Consider the following 16768-nt stretch of genomic DNA (forward strand, 5'->3'; position numbering starts at 1 on the left):
AACCATGTTACAAATATTCATTCTATTGCATATTTTCTGAAAAACTATTTTACTTTTAAGAAAAAGTAGTAGGCGTGAGTAAAATGCCAGGTCTCAAAGCAATCACAATACTAACAGCTATTCATGTAAAGTAGAGCCTCCACCGAAGTCACTTTTATCTTTGAAATTACATGCTCTCAAATCCATCTGTGAGGAAGGGGATGTTAATTATCATGGTTACGTTGCATGATTCCACAGCTAAATGCTGAAGTACTTCTACACAAATACCATGTTTGTCTACAGAAAATGTATAAAGATTAATTAAGAGTTCAAGTCTATGTCTTTGAGAAGTAACACTCCTGAACAAAATAAGTTCATTGCATTGTGTATTACACAAATTGGAAATCTTAACTAGCAACTGAAATGCCAAGTCAGGAAAAAAAAAATTTATGAAGTCTAAATTTTAAGTACTAAACATTCTTCTTTGCATTGCTCCCTAATCAAAGAAGCAACTGCTAAGTCCTAGGAAGGAAGAGTGCATTTTATGTCTTTCTTTGATGTCATTGCCATGTGAAACTATACTCCATTTTCCATCTCCATACCATTTCACTGATTCTCCATACCTGAAATACTCTCCGTCCACCCTTTCATCCCATCTTAGATTCATATTCATTTTCTTTCTCTTTCTCTCTCTCTCTCTCCTGTCTGTCTATTGAAAGAGAGAAAAGAGACACAGAGAGAGTGAGAGAAAGGGAGAGAGAGAGAAAATTTCCCTGTAAGATACTTATCATTCCAGTATCCAACATAAGGTCTAGCAAAGCACACATCCTTTTTATAACAGCGATCTTGGAAAGGAAGCCTATGCTACTATAAGAATGGCCTTAAACAGTTGGAGACTGAATCTCTTTTACTTACCACATATTCAAACACAAGTGTCAATGTCTCCTTAGTGTGGATGATGTCATGAAGTAATACTATATTGGCATGCTTTAGTCCCTTTAACAGAGAGGCTGAAAAACAAAATGGATAAAAAAGACAAGATTACCTTAAAAAAACCATGTCCGGAAAAGGTATAGGCAATGACAAGTTTACATGTTTCACGATGGTTTGGGTTTGTTTATTCACAGATTAATCAACTATGCTAATAAGTATATCTCCATAAGTCAAAAACAAACCAGTCTTGAAGGAACAGGAATTGAATAATTTTCTAGGAAAATCTCAGTGTTAGTTCATACGTGAGACATACATACACATTAATGTGCCAACAAGCAATACTGTCTTTTGGATCAAACCTGTGATTTTACTTATATAGTGATTTTACTGCTATGAGGAGACTTCCTCTAGGCCTCTACCAAGGAAGATCAGCATTTCCTCTTACACTTAAAGTCTTAGAACAGGAGTTCTTAATCAGTAGTCCAGAGATCTACCTGAATAGGTTCAGGAAGTCTGAATTTGGATGGGAAAAAATATAGCATTTCCTTTAATATTTAGAACATTATTCTGAGAAGGGTTCAGGGGCTTCAGTGGATTGCAACAGGGGTCCATGGTAGAAAAAGGCTAAGAACCTCTGTCTTGGCATTGCCTAGTTGGCACAGAGAACAGAATAACTTGGACCCAGGTCTTCCTCATCCATAGGCCAACTCACAAAGCCACATCACAAGTCACCACTTTAAATTCAAATAGATACTTGCCCAAAAATTTGTGACCTCAAGTGCTTACATACTAATCAAACTTTTGCCGAATCAAGTTAGAGTAGATTTATCTGGTTCTTTATAAAGACATCAGAATTGCTAAAGGCAGGGCAAAATGCATAGGAAGGATGAGAAGAACTTACATCGACATAAAAGTTCTGAAAAGTACATTTGCTATATTCTTATAGTGAACATTAATTTGAAGAACACTTTTTAAAAATATTAATGCTTTTTTATTACATTAGTCACTTTCCAATGATACTCTTCACCCTATCCACTGCAATACAACTCTCCCTTCTAACAAATAAGTACAATCAAGCAAAACAAATCAACATGTTGCCCAGGTCTGAAAACTATGTCTCATTCTGTAATCTACAGTTCACCACCTCTCTGTCAAGGTACTTCCCCATCTGTCCTTTAAAGTCCCAAATGGTCACTACATTGACCAGTGGTCTGAAGTCTTTCAATCTTGTTTTCTTTTGTATTACTGTGGTTACTGTATAAATTATTGTCCTTATTCTGTAAGTTTCCCTCTGAATCAGTTCATTCAACTCTTCCTAGTTTCTCTGAATTTTTATAGGCATCATTTCTTGCAAAGCAATACTTTTTTCTACATTATTCAAATACCAGTTGTTCAGATGTTCCTCAATTAATGGGGACCCACTTTCCTTCCAATTCTTTGCTTCTACAAAAAGTGCTATTGTAAACAAAAAGCCCCTTCTTTATGTCACCAGTCTCCATAAAAAAGAAAACTAGACAAAAAGAGAAAACTAAACAGAATTTCTCCCATCTTCCATAACATTGAGCATTTCAAGGGTAAAATCTAGGAGATGCTTCTGGCTGCAATATTTATTTTAGTGAGGCCACTCATCTTCACATTTTTCCCTTCAGCCAGGAACAGAAAACTTCAGGGGAGTAAAACAAACAAACCAACCCATCTTTGGAGTCAGTCTAGGATTTATACACCGGCGAGGCTTCCCGGTAAGGAGTTAAACAGTAGCAAGACCACACAGCTGTGAGTAGGCATTCACTTACAATCTCTTAAATTCAAAGGAAAAGAAAAACGAGATCAACTAATCTCTCACAATTTAAAATTGATTTCCAATATGAAAGTAGTATGTGGATAAATAAATGATCGTTGAACTGAAGCCAAGGTTTTAGAGTCAATTCCTATCTATATGAGTTAATTTCTCCTGTTCTGCAGACTGCATGCTTAATCACAAGAAGGCACCTCTCAAATAAACAGCTTTACTCACAAGGAAGACTATGAGAGTCTAAAGATCGCCACCGGGAAAGCATTCAAAGGAAGTTTCCTGCCAAAAAGAAGGCAGTGGTGTATACTGAAAGGAGTCCTAGATAGGAAGTCCTAATTCTGCCCCTTAGTACTCTTTGGGCAATTAAGTTGGCCTCTCTGGGCCTTTGTTTCTTCATCTGTAAAATAATGTGGTAGGACCAGAGAACCTCTAAAATTGCTTATGAATTTATGATTCTATGTATCAGAAGCATTATTTCCAAATAGAAAATGCAGAAAAAATAAATCTATAAAACCCACTGGAGAATCTAAAATTCCAATAAAAAAGTTGTACTACAGAAGCTGTAAAAAGATCATTGATTCTTAGGAGCTTAAGATATTTTATATAATTTTATTATACGATATATAAATATGATAACTATAATTATATAATTATAATTTTATCCTCAACCAAAACATTTTAATGAAAGCATTCACACGTATGCTTCACCCAAGGACTATACCTTAATACAGATATTCAGAAAATGATGCACAAATCAGAGTAATGCAATGAAAGCAGAACCTATGACACTATGAAAGCAGGAACAATTGTCAATGTCAGTTTAATTCACTTAGCTCTGTTCATTCCCATAATTATTCGGTCTTATTGCCTTTCATTATTAAAGGAATTCGTAGTCCTTCAACAAGGAAGGGTATAGGCAGCCAAGGGCTCCTCAGACAACAGCTCAGACGGTAACGAGGGGACAAAATTCAAAGGTGCCCTAAGAAGAGAAGGGTGTCAGGGTTGCCAAGGTCTTTCTGCATGGAGATATCATCAGCATTCATGACATCACCTTTGAAAACTAAGGGTCTTTTTCCTGGAGGTTAAGATTCTTTTCTTCCACAACCAGCTAAGGCCCTGAACAACATCAATTTGCAAAGAAGAGGTAATTAGATTGTCCTTTGGGGTCTCAGTCCAACTTTGCAAGTTTATGATTCTCTCATGGAAAAATAAATAAATAACATGAGGTGTATCCCCAGCCTGATGATACAGTTTTCAAATACTTTTTTTTATAGAATGTCATTTGTGGTCAAGTCAAAAGTGGCAATTCAGGTTATCTATGACGCAGGACAAATTCTGTAGCCCAGCCCATTTGCTGCTGGTTATGGTAGCAAAGATCACCCCACCTTCAGGACTCTTCATCCACAGGCTTCTTTTTTTCCTCATAATCACCACTCTACTCTCATCACTTCTCTCTAAAAGGTTTCTCGTATGTCAGGGGTTTATCTTCATAACCAACATATCCCAGAGTACACAAAGACTAGGTTAGTCCTACTATTTCCTTAAAATTGTTTTCTACCACCATTCATCTTAGAAGATAGGGGATAGAGTAGGGTAGGGTGGGAGGGTGGGTCTTTCCTGAGAGCAAATAATAAAACAACTGACATACGGCAAACACAAAGTATTTCCCTTTTATTATAATGCTGGTGGCTCAAGAAATGAAATGTCCAAGGCTATGATTTTTCTCCCAGATTCCTCAGTTAGATCATGTATGTTTAACACAGATTTTAGGCTTTGGAAAATATCTGTGCACACATGTGCACACACAAATACACACACAGAGCCATATTTGGATCTGAAAGCATGCCCATTTCCTTTGAGATTAACAGAACGCATTCCTACTCAGAAATGGATGAAGCCACTAATTTAAAAGCTGACACCAGGAAAATGGCACTCAAGGGCAGAAAACAGCCCAGAAAAATCTATCAACATCAGAGGATGTGACAGACCTGACTGGCTTTGAAGCTGCCAAAGCAGCTGCCATTGGAGCTCAGTAAGGAAGGAGCCAGATATTCTAGCTCCTGCTGATCTCAATGCAAGTTAGTCTCCAGTGGACTGCCAAGTCGGTCCAATGATTATCACTTAGAAGCATGTTTGCCTCTTCAAGACAAATACTGTCAAAATAATATTTGAAGCAATCATAACAGTATCAGATATGCACGCAAAAGTCACTTTTGTTGTTTATACTGAATGCAAATTATGCAGTATTAGTTTTCCAGCACTTTTGGACCTGCCACGAAATTTTAGGTAAACAGATGGTTAGCATTTTTAATTCATTTCCCTGGTGAGTTTTGAAAAGTTCTAATAGTACATGATGTAAGAGACTGGTAATTTAGGGTTTGGGATCAATACTAATGCTTTGGCTTTCAGGCATTAAAGTCAATCCAGTATAAAAACTCTTAGAAAAGACAAATAAATCCCAGGACACTGATGGCAATGGGTTGCTGCAAACTGGACCTATGTGCATCTGGTGACTTTTCTCAGGCTGGTAGCCAAGCTGAAGGAGCTATCTCTACTTGGGGAGCCATCCTCAAATCACAGTGGGAAGAAAAATTTGAAATCATTTCTGACTGGAGTTGGAAGAAATGAGTAACAACAATAAGAGCTCACTCTCCATTTTGCATCTGCAGCTCAGATTCCTTTGAACTCCATGAATAAGATGCCCCTCCCAGGAAAAACTGATCACCTAAAATCCCCTATCATGCAATTGAACTCAGTCGTGGATACTCAACACCTCCCCAACTTCCTCAGCCTCCTCTCCCCTTTGTCAGGAGGGAGTTTTTGTTTTTTCATTTTTTTATTATGGTAATTTTTATTTATTTTTTTGTTTTCAACATTTACTTTCATAAGATTTTGAGTTCCAAATTTTCACCCCATCTTGCCCCTCCCCCCACCCCAAGATGGCATGCATTCTGAATACCCCTACCCCTAGTCTGCCTTCCCTTCTATCTTTCCCCCTCCTCTCTTATCCCCTTCCACTTCAATCTTCCTGCAGGGAAGGATGGATTTCTGTACCCCATTTCCTGTATTTATTTCCCAGTTGCATGTGAAAACATTTTTTTAAACATGTGTTTTTAAAACTCTGGGTTCCAAATTTTCTCCCTTCCTCCCTCCACACCCACCCTCATTGATAAGGCAAACAACTAAATATGGGTTATATATGTGCAGTTATGAAAAATACTTCCATAGAAGACATGCTGTGAAAAACTAACTCCATTTCGCTTAATCCTATCCCCCCCATTTATTCTATTCTTTCCTTTGACCCTGACCCTCCTCAAAAGTACTTGCTTCTGATTACCCCCTTTCCCAATCTGCCCCCCTCTCTATCATCCCCCTACTCTCTTGTCCCCTTCCCCCACCCCATTTTCCTGTAGGGTAAGACAGATTTCCATACCCAATTGAGTGTGTATGTTATTCCCTCCTTAAATCAAATTCTCTGAGAATAAGATTCACTCATTCCCTCTCACCTTCCCCCATTTTCCCTCCACTGTAACAGCCTTTTCCTTTCTGTTTTTTTTTGGGGGGAGGGGGGATAATTTACCCCGCTCTACCTCTCCCTTTCTCCTTCTCCTAGTATAATTCTCTCTCACCCCTTAATTTTACTCTCCAGATATGACCCCTTCATTTTCAACTCACCCTGTGCTCTCTATCTATCTATCTATCTATATATCTATCTATATCTATCTATATCTATATATCTATATATATATATATACATACATATAATTTTTCCCCTCCAACTACCCTAATACTAACACGGATCTCATGAGTTACAAATATCATCTTTCCATGCAGGAATATAAACAGTTCAACCTTAATAAGTCTCTTATGATTTTCTCTTTCCTATTTACCTCTTCATGTTCCACTGGAGTCTTGTATTTGAAAATCAAATTTTCTATTCAGCTCTGGTCTTTTCATCAAGAATGCTTGAAAGTCCTCTATTTCACTGAACGACCATTTTTTCCCCTGAAGAATTATACTCAGTTTTGCTGGGTAGGTGATTCTTGGTTGTAATCCTATCTCCTTTGCCCTCCAGAATATTATATTCCATGCCCTGCGGTCCCTTAATGTAGAACCTGCTAAATCTTGTGTTATCCTGATTGTGTTTCCACAATACTTGAATTGTTTCTTTCTGGCTGCCTGTAATATTTTCTTCTTGACCTGGGAACTCTGAAATTTGGCTACAATATTCCTAGGAGTTTTCCTTTGGGGATCTCTTTCAGGCAGTGATTGGTGGATTCTTTCAATTTCTATTTTGCCCTCTAGTTCTAAAATATCAGGGCAGTTTTCCTAGATAATTTCTTGAAAGATGATGTCTAAGCTCTTTTTTTGATCATGGCTTTCAGATAGTCCAAAAATTTTTAAATTCTCTCTCCTGGATCTATTTTCCAGGTCAGTTGTTTTTCCAGTGAGATATTTCACATTGTTCTCTAATTTTTCATTCTTTTGGATTTGTTTTACAGTGTCTTGATTTCTTATAAAGTCACTAGCTTCCAATGGCTCTATTCTAATTTTTAAGGAAGTATTTTCTTCAGTAAGCTTTTGGACTTCCTTTTCCATTTGTCCATTTTTGCTTTTTAGGGCATTCTTCTCCTCATTGGCTTTTTGGACCTCTTTTGCCATTTGGGTTAGGCTATTTTTTAAGGTGTTATTTTCTTCAGTATTTTTTTGTCTCCTTTAGCAAGCTGTTGACTTGTTTTTCATGATTTTCTTGCAAAACTCTCAATTTTTCCTCTACTTCTCTTACTTGCTTCTCAAAATCCCTTTTGAGCTCTTCCAAGGCCTGGGACTGATTCATATTCTTCTTGGAGGCTTTGGATTTAGGAGCTTTGGCTTCGTTGTCTTCTGGTTGTATGTTTTGATCTTCTTTGTCACCAAAGTAAGATAATATAGTCTGACTCTTTTTGGGCTGCTTACTCATGATCCCAGCCAATTACTTGAGTTTTAAACTATTTGTTAAGGTAAAAGTTTGTTTCCAATGTGGAGAATGTACTGTCCCAAGCTTCGGGGGTTTGTACAGCTGTTTTCAGAGATACTTCTAGGGACCTGAAGATTTTCAGTTCTTCCAAGGTGCTGTGATAAGGGGCGAGGTGTCTTCTCTCCACCACCACAACAAGCTCCACCATGCCAGTGCTACTCCTCGCCCCAGGATCGCCCCTCAGAACTGTGACCCAGATCCAAGCACGGGTAAAGCAAGAGATTCCTGCCTCAGCACCGGCAAAGAGATCCCTGCAATCCCCCTCCGATCAGCCACTTGATTTCCCCTCAGTCTGTGGGCCGGAAGCTCAGGAAACAGCCGCTGCCCCGGGGGTGGCTGATACCCAGCTCCTTCTCTCACCGCAGTCACAGACTTTTCCCACTGACCTTCTAAGTTGTTTTTGGCGTTCCTGGGTTGGGAGGTCTGGAAACTGCCACAGCTGCCTGCGATTCAGCCCTCTGAGGCCTGCTCCAGGGTCACTGCAGCCTGCGTGTCCACGCCACACTGCACTCCTCTCCCCGCCTGGCTCGATATATCTTTCTGATCAACCATCCAGGCTGTCTTTGGCTGGAAATTTGTTTCACTCTGTCTTTTTGTGGGTTCTGCTGCTTTAGAATTTGTTTAGAGCCATTTTTTATAGGTATTTGGAAGGGTTTGGGGGGAGAGTTCAAACAAGTCATTGCTTTCCCTCCGCCATCTTGACTCCGCCCCACCCAGGAGGGAGTTTTTATTATTCAGTTGTGTCTGACTCTCTGTGACCCTTTTTGAGTTTTTCTTGGCAGAGATGCTGGAGTGGTTAAGCATTTCCTTCTCCAGTTCATGTTACAGATGAGAAAACTGAGACAGACAAGTTAAGTGACTTACCCAGGGTCACACAGCTAGTAAGTGTTTGAGGCCAGGTTTGAACTCAGGAAGATGAGTCTTTCCTGACTCCAAGTTTGGCACTCTATCTACTGTGTCTACCTAGCTGCCCCAGATTTGGGGAAGGGTGAACTGAACTCTTCCCAAACCTTTCCTTTATATTCCCTGGTGTCCTCCTCCAGTCCCTCATCTCACCTTCAGCTTTTCAAGCTTCCTTTTGTGGACAGACTTACACCATTTGATTATAAACTCATTGAGGGCAGGAATCGTCTTTCTCTTATTTGTATATACAGAATTTAGTACAATGTCTGGCACATACGACGGGCTTAATAAAAATTTATTGAATTGAATTAAATTGAATATAACTGCTTACTTTTATGTAAAGACTAAAAAAACTCAACCTCATTAAAATGACTTTGGGTATATATAAATCTCCCCCACCAAAAGACATTTTTAACAGCCACTCTTACAAGGCTCTATAGATGATTTCACGCCACTTAAGAAGGTTTCATAGATTAATCACATTTTTTAGAAGTACATTTGGCCCCACTTTTTCTCTCTCCATTTCTGCCTCAGGGCTATTCCGTTTCTTCTCCATAGTTACTATGCCAAATATGTTTCTTCCCTTCACCCCCAGCCCAGACCCTGACTGGAATACATTCCATATACAATCATAGGTGTACATGTTACATCCATAAGAATATGAGCACCTTGAGGAAAGGACTCTGTGTTAGCCTTTCATCTCTAGCACTTAGCACAGTGCACCATATATAATAAGCACTAGGTAAATGCCTGTGGCTTGGCTAATCAATCAGTGCCTTATTTAACTTTACCCTTCTCCTCATCTCACATTGATGAGGTAAGAAAATATGACAATTGCACTACTATAATTTCTCATATGCATCCCTTCTCCATTTCCACTGCCACTATCCTTGGATTTTGTATTTCAAAATACCTAACAGTTCTTTCCACCTTTCTACCACTCGACCCAACCCTGGTTACCGTCTCACTCTCATACTGCTGCCAGAATGATCTTTCAGACCAATATACCTGGTCATGAATGTGTAAAGTACTTCCTAAGACTTGCTAAATAAAATTAAAATTCATGTTTTTAAGTACCCTGCAATAAGGCAATACTCTCCCTTTTTAGCTTTCTCTATTAGTCTCCTCTATACCTGCTATACCAAAATTAAACTGGCCCCAGATACAAATAACCTATACTCTTTCACTACATGTCTTTCTTCACACTATTCTCTTTATCAAGAAAATCCCTAAATCACCTTTGACCCTGGCCTTTGACTGAATCCAAGAGTTTGGATTCAGTTTGTATTCAAAAGGCGGCACTTGAGGACCTAGAGGGCCACAGGTGGCCTCGAGGCTGCAGGTTCCCCACCCCGATCTAGTCTTTAAAGCCTAATCCAAATGTTGCTCCAATAAATTCTTCATCAACCTGGATGGTACTAATCTTCCTACATAGACCTCACCTAATTTCATTTTAAAAAAAATTATTTACTTCAAATATTAAATTTCAATGCAATCAGGTAAATTTGCTTCACAACTATTTTCATTTAAATACATGAATTTCTACTCATAAATGTCATAACAAAGCGTCAGTCACTCCTGACAAGTCTCTATCACGAGGCTTAGGCATGCATTTATTTCATTCATTCCTTCCATTTAATTTCTAAAGTGCTTTAGGTCCATTATCTCATTTGGTCTCACTATACCACCTTACATTTATACAGTGCTTTAGTATTCTTTTTTTTTTTATTGTCTCTCCCTCCCACTGTCCCAGCAAATGAACAATTTAAAAAGAAAATCTCAAAACAACAACAGAGGCGAGCAAACTAATTTCCATATTGGCCATAGCCAAATACACATTTCTCATTCTCACTTTTAAGTCGATTACTTCTCTGGCAAGAGAGAGTAAGGTTTCCAGGTTCTACCTTGGATAAAGTGCCAGGCCTAGGGGGAGGAAGACTCATCTTCATGTGTTCAAATCCAACTTCAGATACTTGCTAGCTGTGTGATCTTGAGCAAGTCATTTAACCCTGTTTGCCTCAGTTCTTTCATCTGTAAAATGAGCTAGAGGGGGAAATGGTAAACCACTCCAGTATCTTTGCCAAGAAAACTCCAAATGGGTCATAAAGAGTCAGACATGACTGAAATGACTCAACAACAACAAAAATGACAAAGAAAGAGGTGGGAAATATGATTCCATCTTTGGTCCTCTGAGTTTGTGGTTTATTGTTGCACTAAGCAAAGTTCTAAAGTCTTCCAAAGTTCTTCCTCAACGACACTGTTATCATTGAGTAAGTTCGTCTGTTAGTTTGGCTCACTTCACTCTTTATCAGAACAGAGGGTCTCCTCAGGTTCTTCAGAAAATGTCCACTTTATCATTTTTTTATGGTACAATAAGATTATACCGTGTACATGTACCACAATTTATTTTGCTATTGCTCAAAAGTTGGGCCTCCCCTTAGCTTCCAGTTTGGGGCTATCATGGAAAGAGTTGCTATAGATATTTTTCCACCCATGGGTCCTTTTCATCTTTCTTTTGTCTCTTTGGTCTATAATGCCTAGTAGTCACATAGTTGGATCAAAGTGCATAACGCAACTAACTCAAAGCACCTCTAACAAGTGCCTGTTTTCCAGGAGCCCCTCCAACTTTTATCATTTCCTTCTTTAGTCATTTTTTGTCAATCTAAGGGATATAAAGTAGAATCTCAGAGTGGCCTTCCTTTGCATTTCTCTAATTATTAGTTACTTGGAGCATATTTTCATACTATTATGGAGAGCTTATATTTCCCTCGTTCAAAACTATCTATTCATATCCTTTGATTATCTCCTGGAGAGTTCCTTTTAGTCCAAAAAGTTTAAATCAATCACCTATATATCTTGAATATAAGACCTTCATTAGAGAAACTTTCTGCAAAGATTCCCCCCTTAGTTATAGCCTTTTCTTCTAATTTTAATTACATTAATGTGTTTGTGTAAAAGCTTTTTAATTTTACATAATTGTACATTTTATTTTCTGTGATCCTCTCACTCTTCCCCTCTCCATTCTTTGTTCCTCTCATTTACTTATAATGTCACATTTTGTGCCTAAGTCATATATCCATTTGTAGTTTATCTTGGTATATGGTGTGAGACATTAGGCTAAAGCCAATGCCTGTCAATCTGCCTTCCAGTGTTCCCAATAATTTTTTGTCAGGTATTCAGTCCTTACCCCCCAGGAGCTGAGGTCTTTGTCTTTATACAACACCACGCCATAATAACACTTCATTTCTGCACCTCTAATGCACTCACATATTATTTTGTACAATAGTTGAACTGTGAGCTTCATGAGGGCAGGCTGTCTCATCTCAACTTTTGCCATCCTCTAATATCTAGGGGTTAGTACTCGAGTGCTTCAGAAATGTTTGAATGAATGACTCTGCCTGGTCCCTAAGTGGAGAAATACAGAGCACAAGATTTGGGCATCAAAAAAGATCCAAGTTCCCATCTCTCCTCAAACTCTTACTCACCCCTCCCCCCTCGCCCCTTCCTTCGAACGCTTGTGCTTACTCTCTGGCCGCTCGCGCGCACTAGCGCGAGTTCTCTAACTCCCCCCCACCCCGAATGCTCGCTCGCGGTCACTCTCTAAATTCTCTGCTTCCTCATTTGTAAACAGAGGGTAATAATACTACCTATCTCACAAAAGTTGTTTTTGTGAGGATCAAATGAGAGCAGATAGAGTCTTCTTCGCAAACTTTAAACCAAATTGTAAGTGTTTATTATTAATGTCATTTTATCCTGATAGGAAAACTCGTGCTCAGACAGACAGACAGACAGCCACGCCTAAGGCGATACGGTTACTTATTTATGGAACCTAGAACGTAACTCCAACAACTTGGAAGTGATCGTTCCACTGCACTGTCATTCCTCTAGAAAAACACCAAGACCAGAATCCAGTCATTTTTGCCCAAACACTTCTACTACCATCAGAAAACGTGGACATTCACGACACTGCAAAATAGTATGGATCTTAAAGTTGGGCAAGTTCCTAAGCCAGTTTCTTATTTTTTAATCTTATTCTTGCCTTTAATTTTTACATCACGATCATGTCCACCTGGCCACTTCTCTTGGGAATAACAGAGAAATATAGTTAAGCCAAACCTACTTACCCATAAACTTGCAGCTGTCTCCTGAAAAGAGGTAGTTGTGACTACAAGGGTCAAAACCGGTCAGGAAAATTAAAGACCAGCTTACTTCAGGGATTCTTTTCATTTACACGTTATTGTAGTTATTGTGTTCATTATTTTGGTTCTGCTTCTTTCCCTCTGCACCAAGCAATTCATTGTCTTCCCATGTTTCTTATCTTCATTATTTCTATTTAGTGGATAGAGTGTGGGGCCCCAAGACTTACTTCCCTGACTTCAAATCTGGCCTCAGGCCTTACTATCTGTGTGACCCTGGGCAAGTCACTTAACCCTGTCTCTCTCAGTTTCCTTATCTGTAAAATGAGCTGGAGAAGGAAATGGCAACCCACTCCAGTATTTTCGCCAAGAAAACCCCAAAAGGCGTCACAAAGACTCAGACATGACGGGAACGACTCAACAACATTACATCCACGCACAAAAATTTGTTTAGTCATTACCCATTTGATAGATACCTAACCTCCTTTTTAAAAGGAGTACAAAGCTATTTACCTTCTTTATTTTTCCACTTATTTGGGATCCTTTTTTATCAAGAAAAATCAGAAATTTTTCTACGGCAAAGAGAATGTAAACTTGTTGAAGCCCAGGGCTGTAATGCATTTTTTCTTTTTATCTTTAGTATACTAAGCAGAATAGGCACTTGATAAATGTTTTCAAAGGTGGATTGGCAAGTAGTGGATGCATATTTAAAATATATTTACTTATTTGTTCAGGCTGCTAAAAGCTTACTGTACCATCTATGTATTCTCCACTGGCTTGAAAGAGCGAGTCAAATATCATTCACTTGTCCCTCTTCTCAATGGTCAGCTCTGTCAGATCATAATCATGATTAGAATTAGAATATTTCCATTTTTCTTCCTACAGAGTAATATTATTGATTTTCCCAGAATCAAAAATCTTATGAGAAGAAAAAATGATGTCTGACTGTGGCATATTTCTGCGTGCCATAGAAACATCATCATGTTCTGTTTTGTTTTTTCCTTGCCCTCACTTTTTAAAAAGGCAAATAAAACGCGATAGGATGCCACAGAAATACTTTGGTGGTGGTGTTTATTTTTTTTATGGGTCTGCAAGACATGGCAGAAATACTAGAAAACTATAATGTAAGTAAAGCACCATTATTTTACTCACTGAATGTTTTAGCCATTGTGTAATGACAGTGGGAGAGTTTACATATTTAAATTGTTATTTTTTTTCTGAAGTACCATTGAAGAAATTGATGACTAGCAGAGAAAGGAGTAGGGGAGACAGCATCAAAATGTATGAGTTTCAAAAGATGACCTCATAACTGAATGTCGTGTCAAGACAAAACATACGAGCTAAATGAGACAGATGGGAACTGACCAATGGTCTCTAAGGTCCCGTTCGGCTGTAAATCTTATAATTCAGTAGTAGAAAGAAGGCAAATCACATTACATGTTTACAAACAAAGCCTTGGAGCAAAGGACAGCAAGAAGGCATGACTACGGTGACAACAAAGCCAAAAGTATCCTGAAAGCAAAAATGGGTAAGAACAAAATCACGCTTATTTCAAAGATTTCATCCAGGGACCCCAATAAAATCCATCAGATAAAATAATATCATTTAGCATTTAATATCCCAGAGAATTTTTTAAAGTTTTTCCAAGCACAGAATAATAGAAATTAAAGAGTTGGAAGGAACCTCAGAGGTCATATAATAAAAATAATAGTAAGAACTAGCAATTATATCGCACTTCAAGGTTTGTAAAGTGTTTTCACAAATATTAATTCATTTGATCCTGACAACAACCTTGTGAGGTAGGTCCCCATTTTGTAGAAGAGAAAACTAAAGCACAGAGAGGTTAGGCTAATTACCCAGGGTCACATAGTGTCTGAAGCAGGATTTGAACTCAGGTCCTCCAGTCTCCAGGTCCAGTGTTCTATCCACAGTCCCACCTGGCTTCACTACACTGGCTACACTACAACTGAAAATGAACACCAAGTTCTGCTTCCGGGAGCCAAGATGGCACAGTAATAGGTAAGTTGCTCTTACCCTCCTGTATTAACCTCTGAAAACCCAGAAAATATCGCCCAAAGACAGGAAACGGCACAAAAAAAGCTATTATAGCAGAGGGAAAGAAGGGAGAGATATGAGCATTGAACCTTACTCTCATCAGATTTGGCTCAAGAAGGGAATAACATAATCAGTTAGGCAAAGAAATCTAACTAGCCCTATAGGCAGTAGGAGGGAAAAGAGGAAAGAAAAGGGAGGGAGGAAAGAAGTAAGGGTAAAGGGGAATAAAAGGGAAGGGGATAATAGGAGGGAGGCAGTGGTCAAAAGCAAAACACTAGTGAGGATGGAAAAGGAGAAAGGAGGAAGGAGAAAGAAAAGCATAAATGGGGGGAGGGAGGATGAAGAGAAAGACACAGATAGTAATCATAACTGTGAATGTGAATGGGATAAACTCTCCCATAAAACAGAAGTGGATAGCAGAAAGGATTAAAAACCATAATCCTACAATATGTTGTTTACAGGAAACACATTTGAAACAGAGTGACACATACTGAGTAAAGGTAAAAGGCTGGAGCAGAATATATTATGCTTCAGCTGAAGTAAAAAAAAAAGCAGAAGTAGAAATCCTGATCTCAGACAAAGCAAAAGCAAAAATAGATTTTATCAAAAGAGATAAGGAAGGAAACTACATCTTGCTAAAAGGCACCATAGACAATGAGGTTATATCATTACTAAACATATATGCACCAAATGGTATGCTTAGAGGAGAAGTTCAGGGAGTTACAGGAAGAAAAAGACAAAACTATACTAATGGGGGACCTTAACCTCCCCCTCTCTGAACTAGATAAATCTAACCACAAAATAAACAAGAAAGAAGTTAAGGAGGTGAATAGAATATTAGAAAAGTTAGGTATGATAGCCCTCTGGAGAAAACAGAATGGGGATAGTAAGGAAAATACTTTTTGCTTTGCAGTACATGGCACATACACAAAAATTGAACATGTACTAGGGCATAAAAAACCTCACAATCCAATGCAGAAAGGCAGAATTATTGAATGCTTCCTTTTCAGATCATTATAAATTATATGTAATAAAGGGCCATGGAAAGATGGAAAGACTAAAAAATAATTGGAAACTAAATAATCTAATCCTAAAAAATGATTGGGTCAAACAACAAATCATAGAAACAATCAATAACCTCATTCAAGAGAATGACAATAATGAGACAACATACCAAAACTTATGGGATGCAGCAAAAGCAGGTCTTAGGGGAAGTTTTATATCTCTAAATGCTTACATGAATAAAATAGAAAAAGAGGAGATCAATGAATTGGGCATACAACTAAAAAAACTAGAAAAAGAACAAATTGAAAATGAACACCAAACACAACATCCTCAACAAATGGTGTTTTTAGCTTCTACCAAAAGAGTATCTGTAAGAAAGAAACTACCACCTTCTGAGGCAAATATTCCACCTGATAGCTTTAATGTAAGATTGTTTGTTTGTTGTTGTTTTTTCTCATGTCAAGACCAAATCCACTTTTCTATGACTTCCACCCATTACTTCTGGTCTTATCAGAAGCACAAGTACAAAAATGTATAATCCCTCTCACATTTCAACAATGAGCGTTAAAATTCAAAGTGCAAAGTTGGTTGGAAATGAAGGTACATGAAAAGAATTGTTTTTTACTATATTCACTTAATCATAAATATTATATTGAAGACTACTCTTACAAGTTCATTTTTCAAGATAGACCCACAAGGAATAAGCAACTAATAGCTGGACATTATTGAAATCTACAAAATGTTCCTATTTTATTCAGTGAGAAAGCTGACCTACATCCTCCAGCAGAGGAAAAACCAAACCCATGGGTTCTACCTCAGTGTATCACCTTTTTGTGTGTAATCTCACAAACCACCCATTATTAAGGTCTAAGTAAATGTTATCTAGAGATTTAAGTGACTTATGTGTGGTAATACAGCATTTCAGAAGCCAACTAGGACCCCAATCTT

The 16768-nt window shown here is 38.2% G+C and overlaps 1 protein-coding gene across 4 annotated transcripts in view; it reads right to left on the reverse strand.

Moving 5' to 3' along the window:
- Nucleotides 1–16768, reverse strand: part of CDK14 (cyclin dependent kinase 14) — a 664870-nt gene that overhangs the window by 368889 nt on the left and 279213 nt on the right. For all 4 annotated transcript variants that reach the window (XM_027847911.1, XM_027847912.1, XM_027847913.1 and 1 more), the window contains one exon: nucleotides 895–989. In XM_027847911.1, coding sequence (XP_027703712.1) covers nucleotides 895–989 — 95 coding nt within the window. The remainder of the gene's footprint in view (nucleotides 1–894; nucleotides 990–16768) is intronic.

Source organism: Vombatus ursinus, unplaced genomic scaffold (genome assembly GCF_900497805.2).
Source record: "Vombatus ursinus unplaced genomic scaffold, bare-nosed wombat genome assembly UNPS02005459.1, whole genome shotgun sequence".
Classification (NCBI taxonomy): domain Eukaryota; kingdom Metazoa; phylum Chordata; class Mammalia; order Diprotodontia; family Vombatidae; genus Vombatus; species Vombatus ursinus.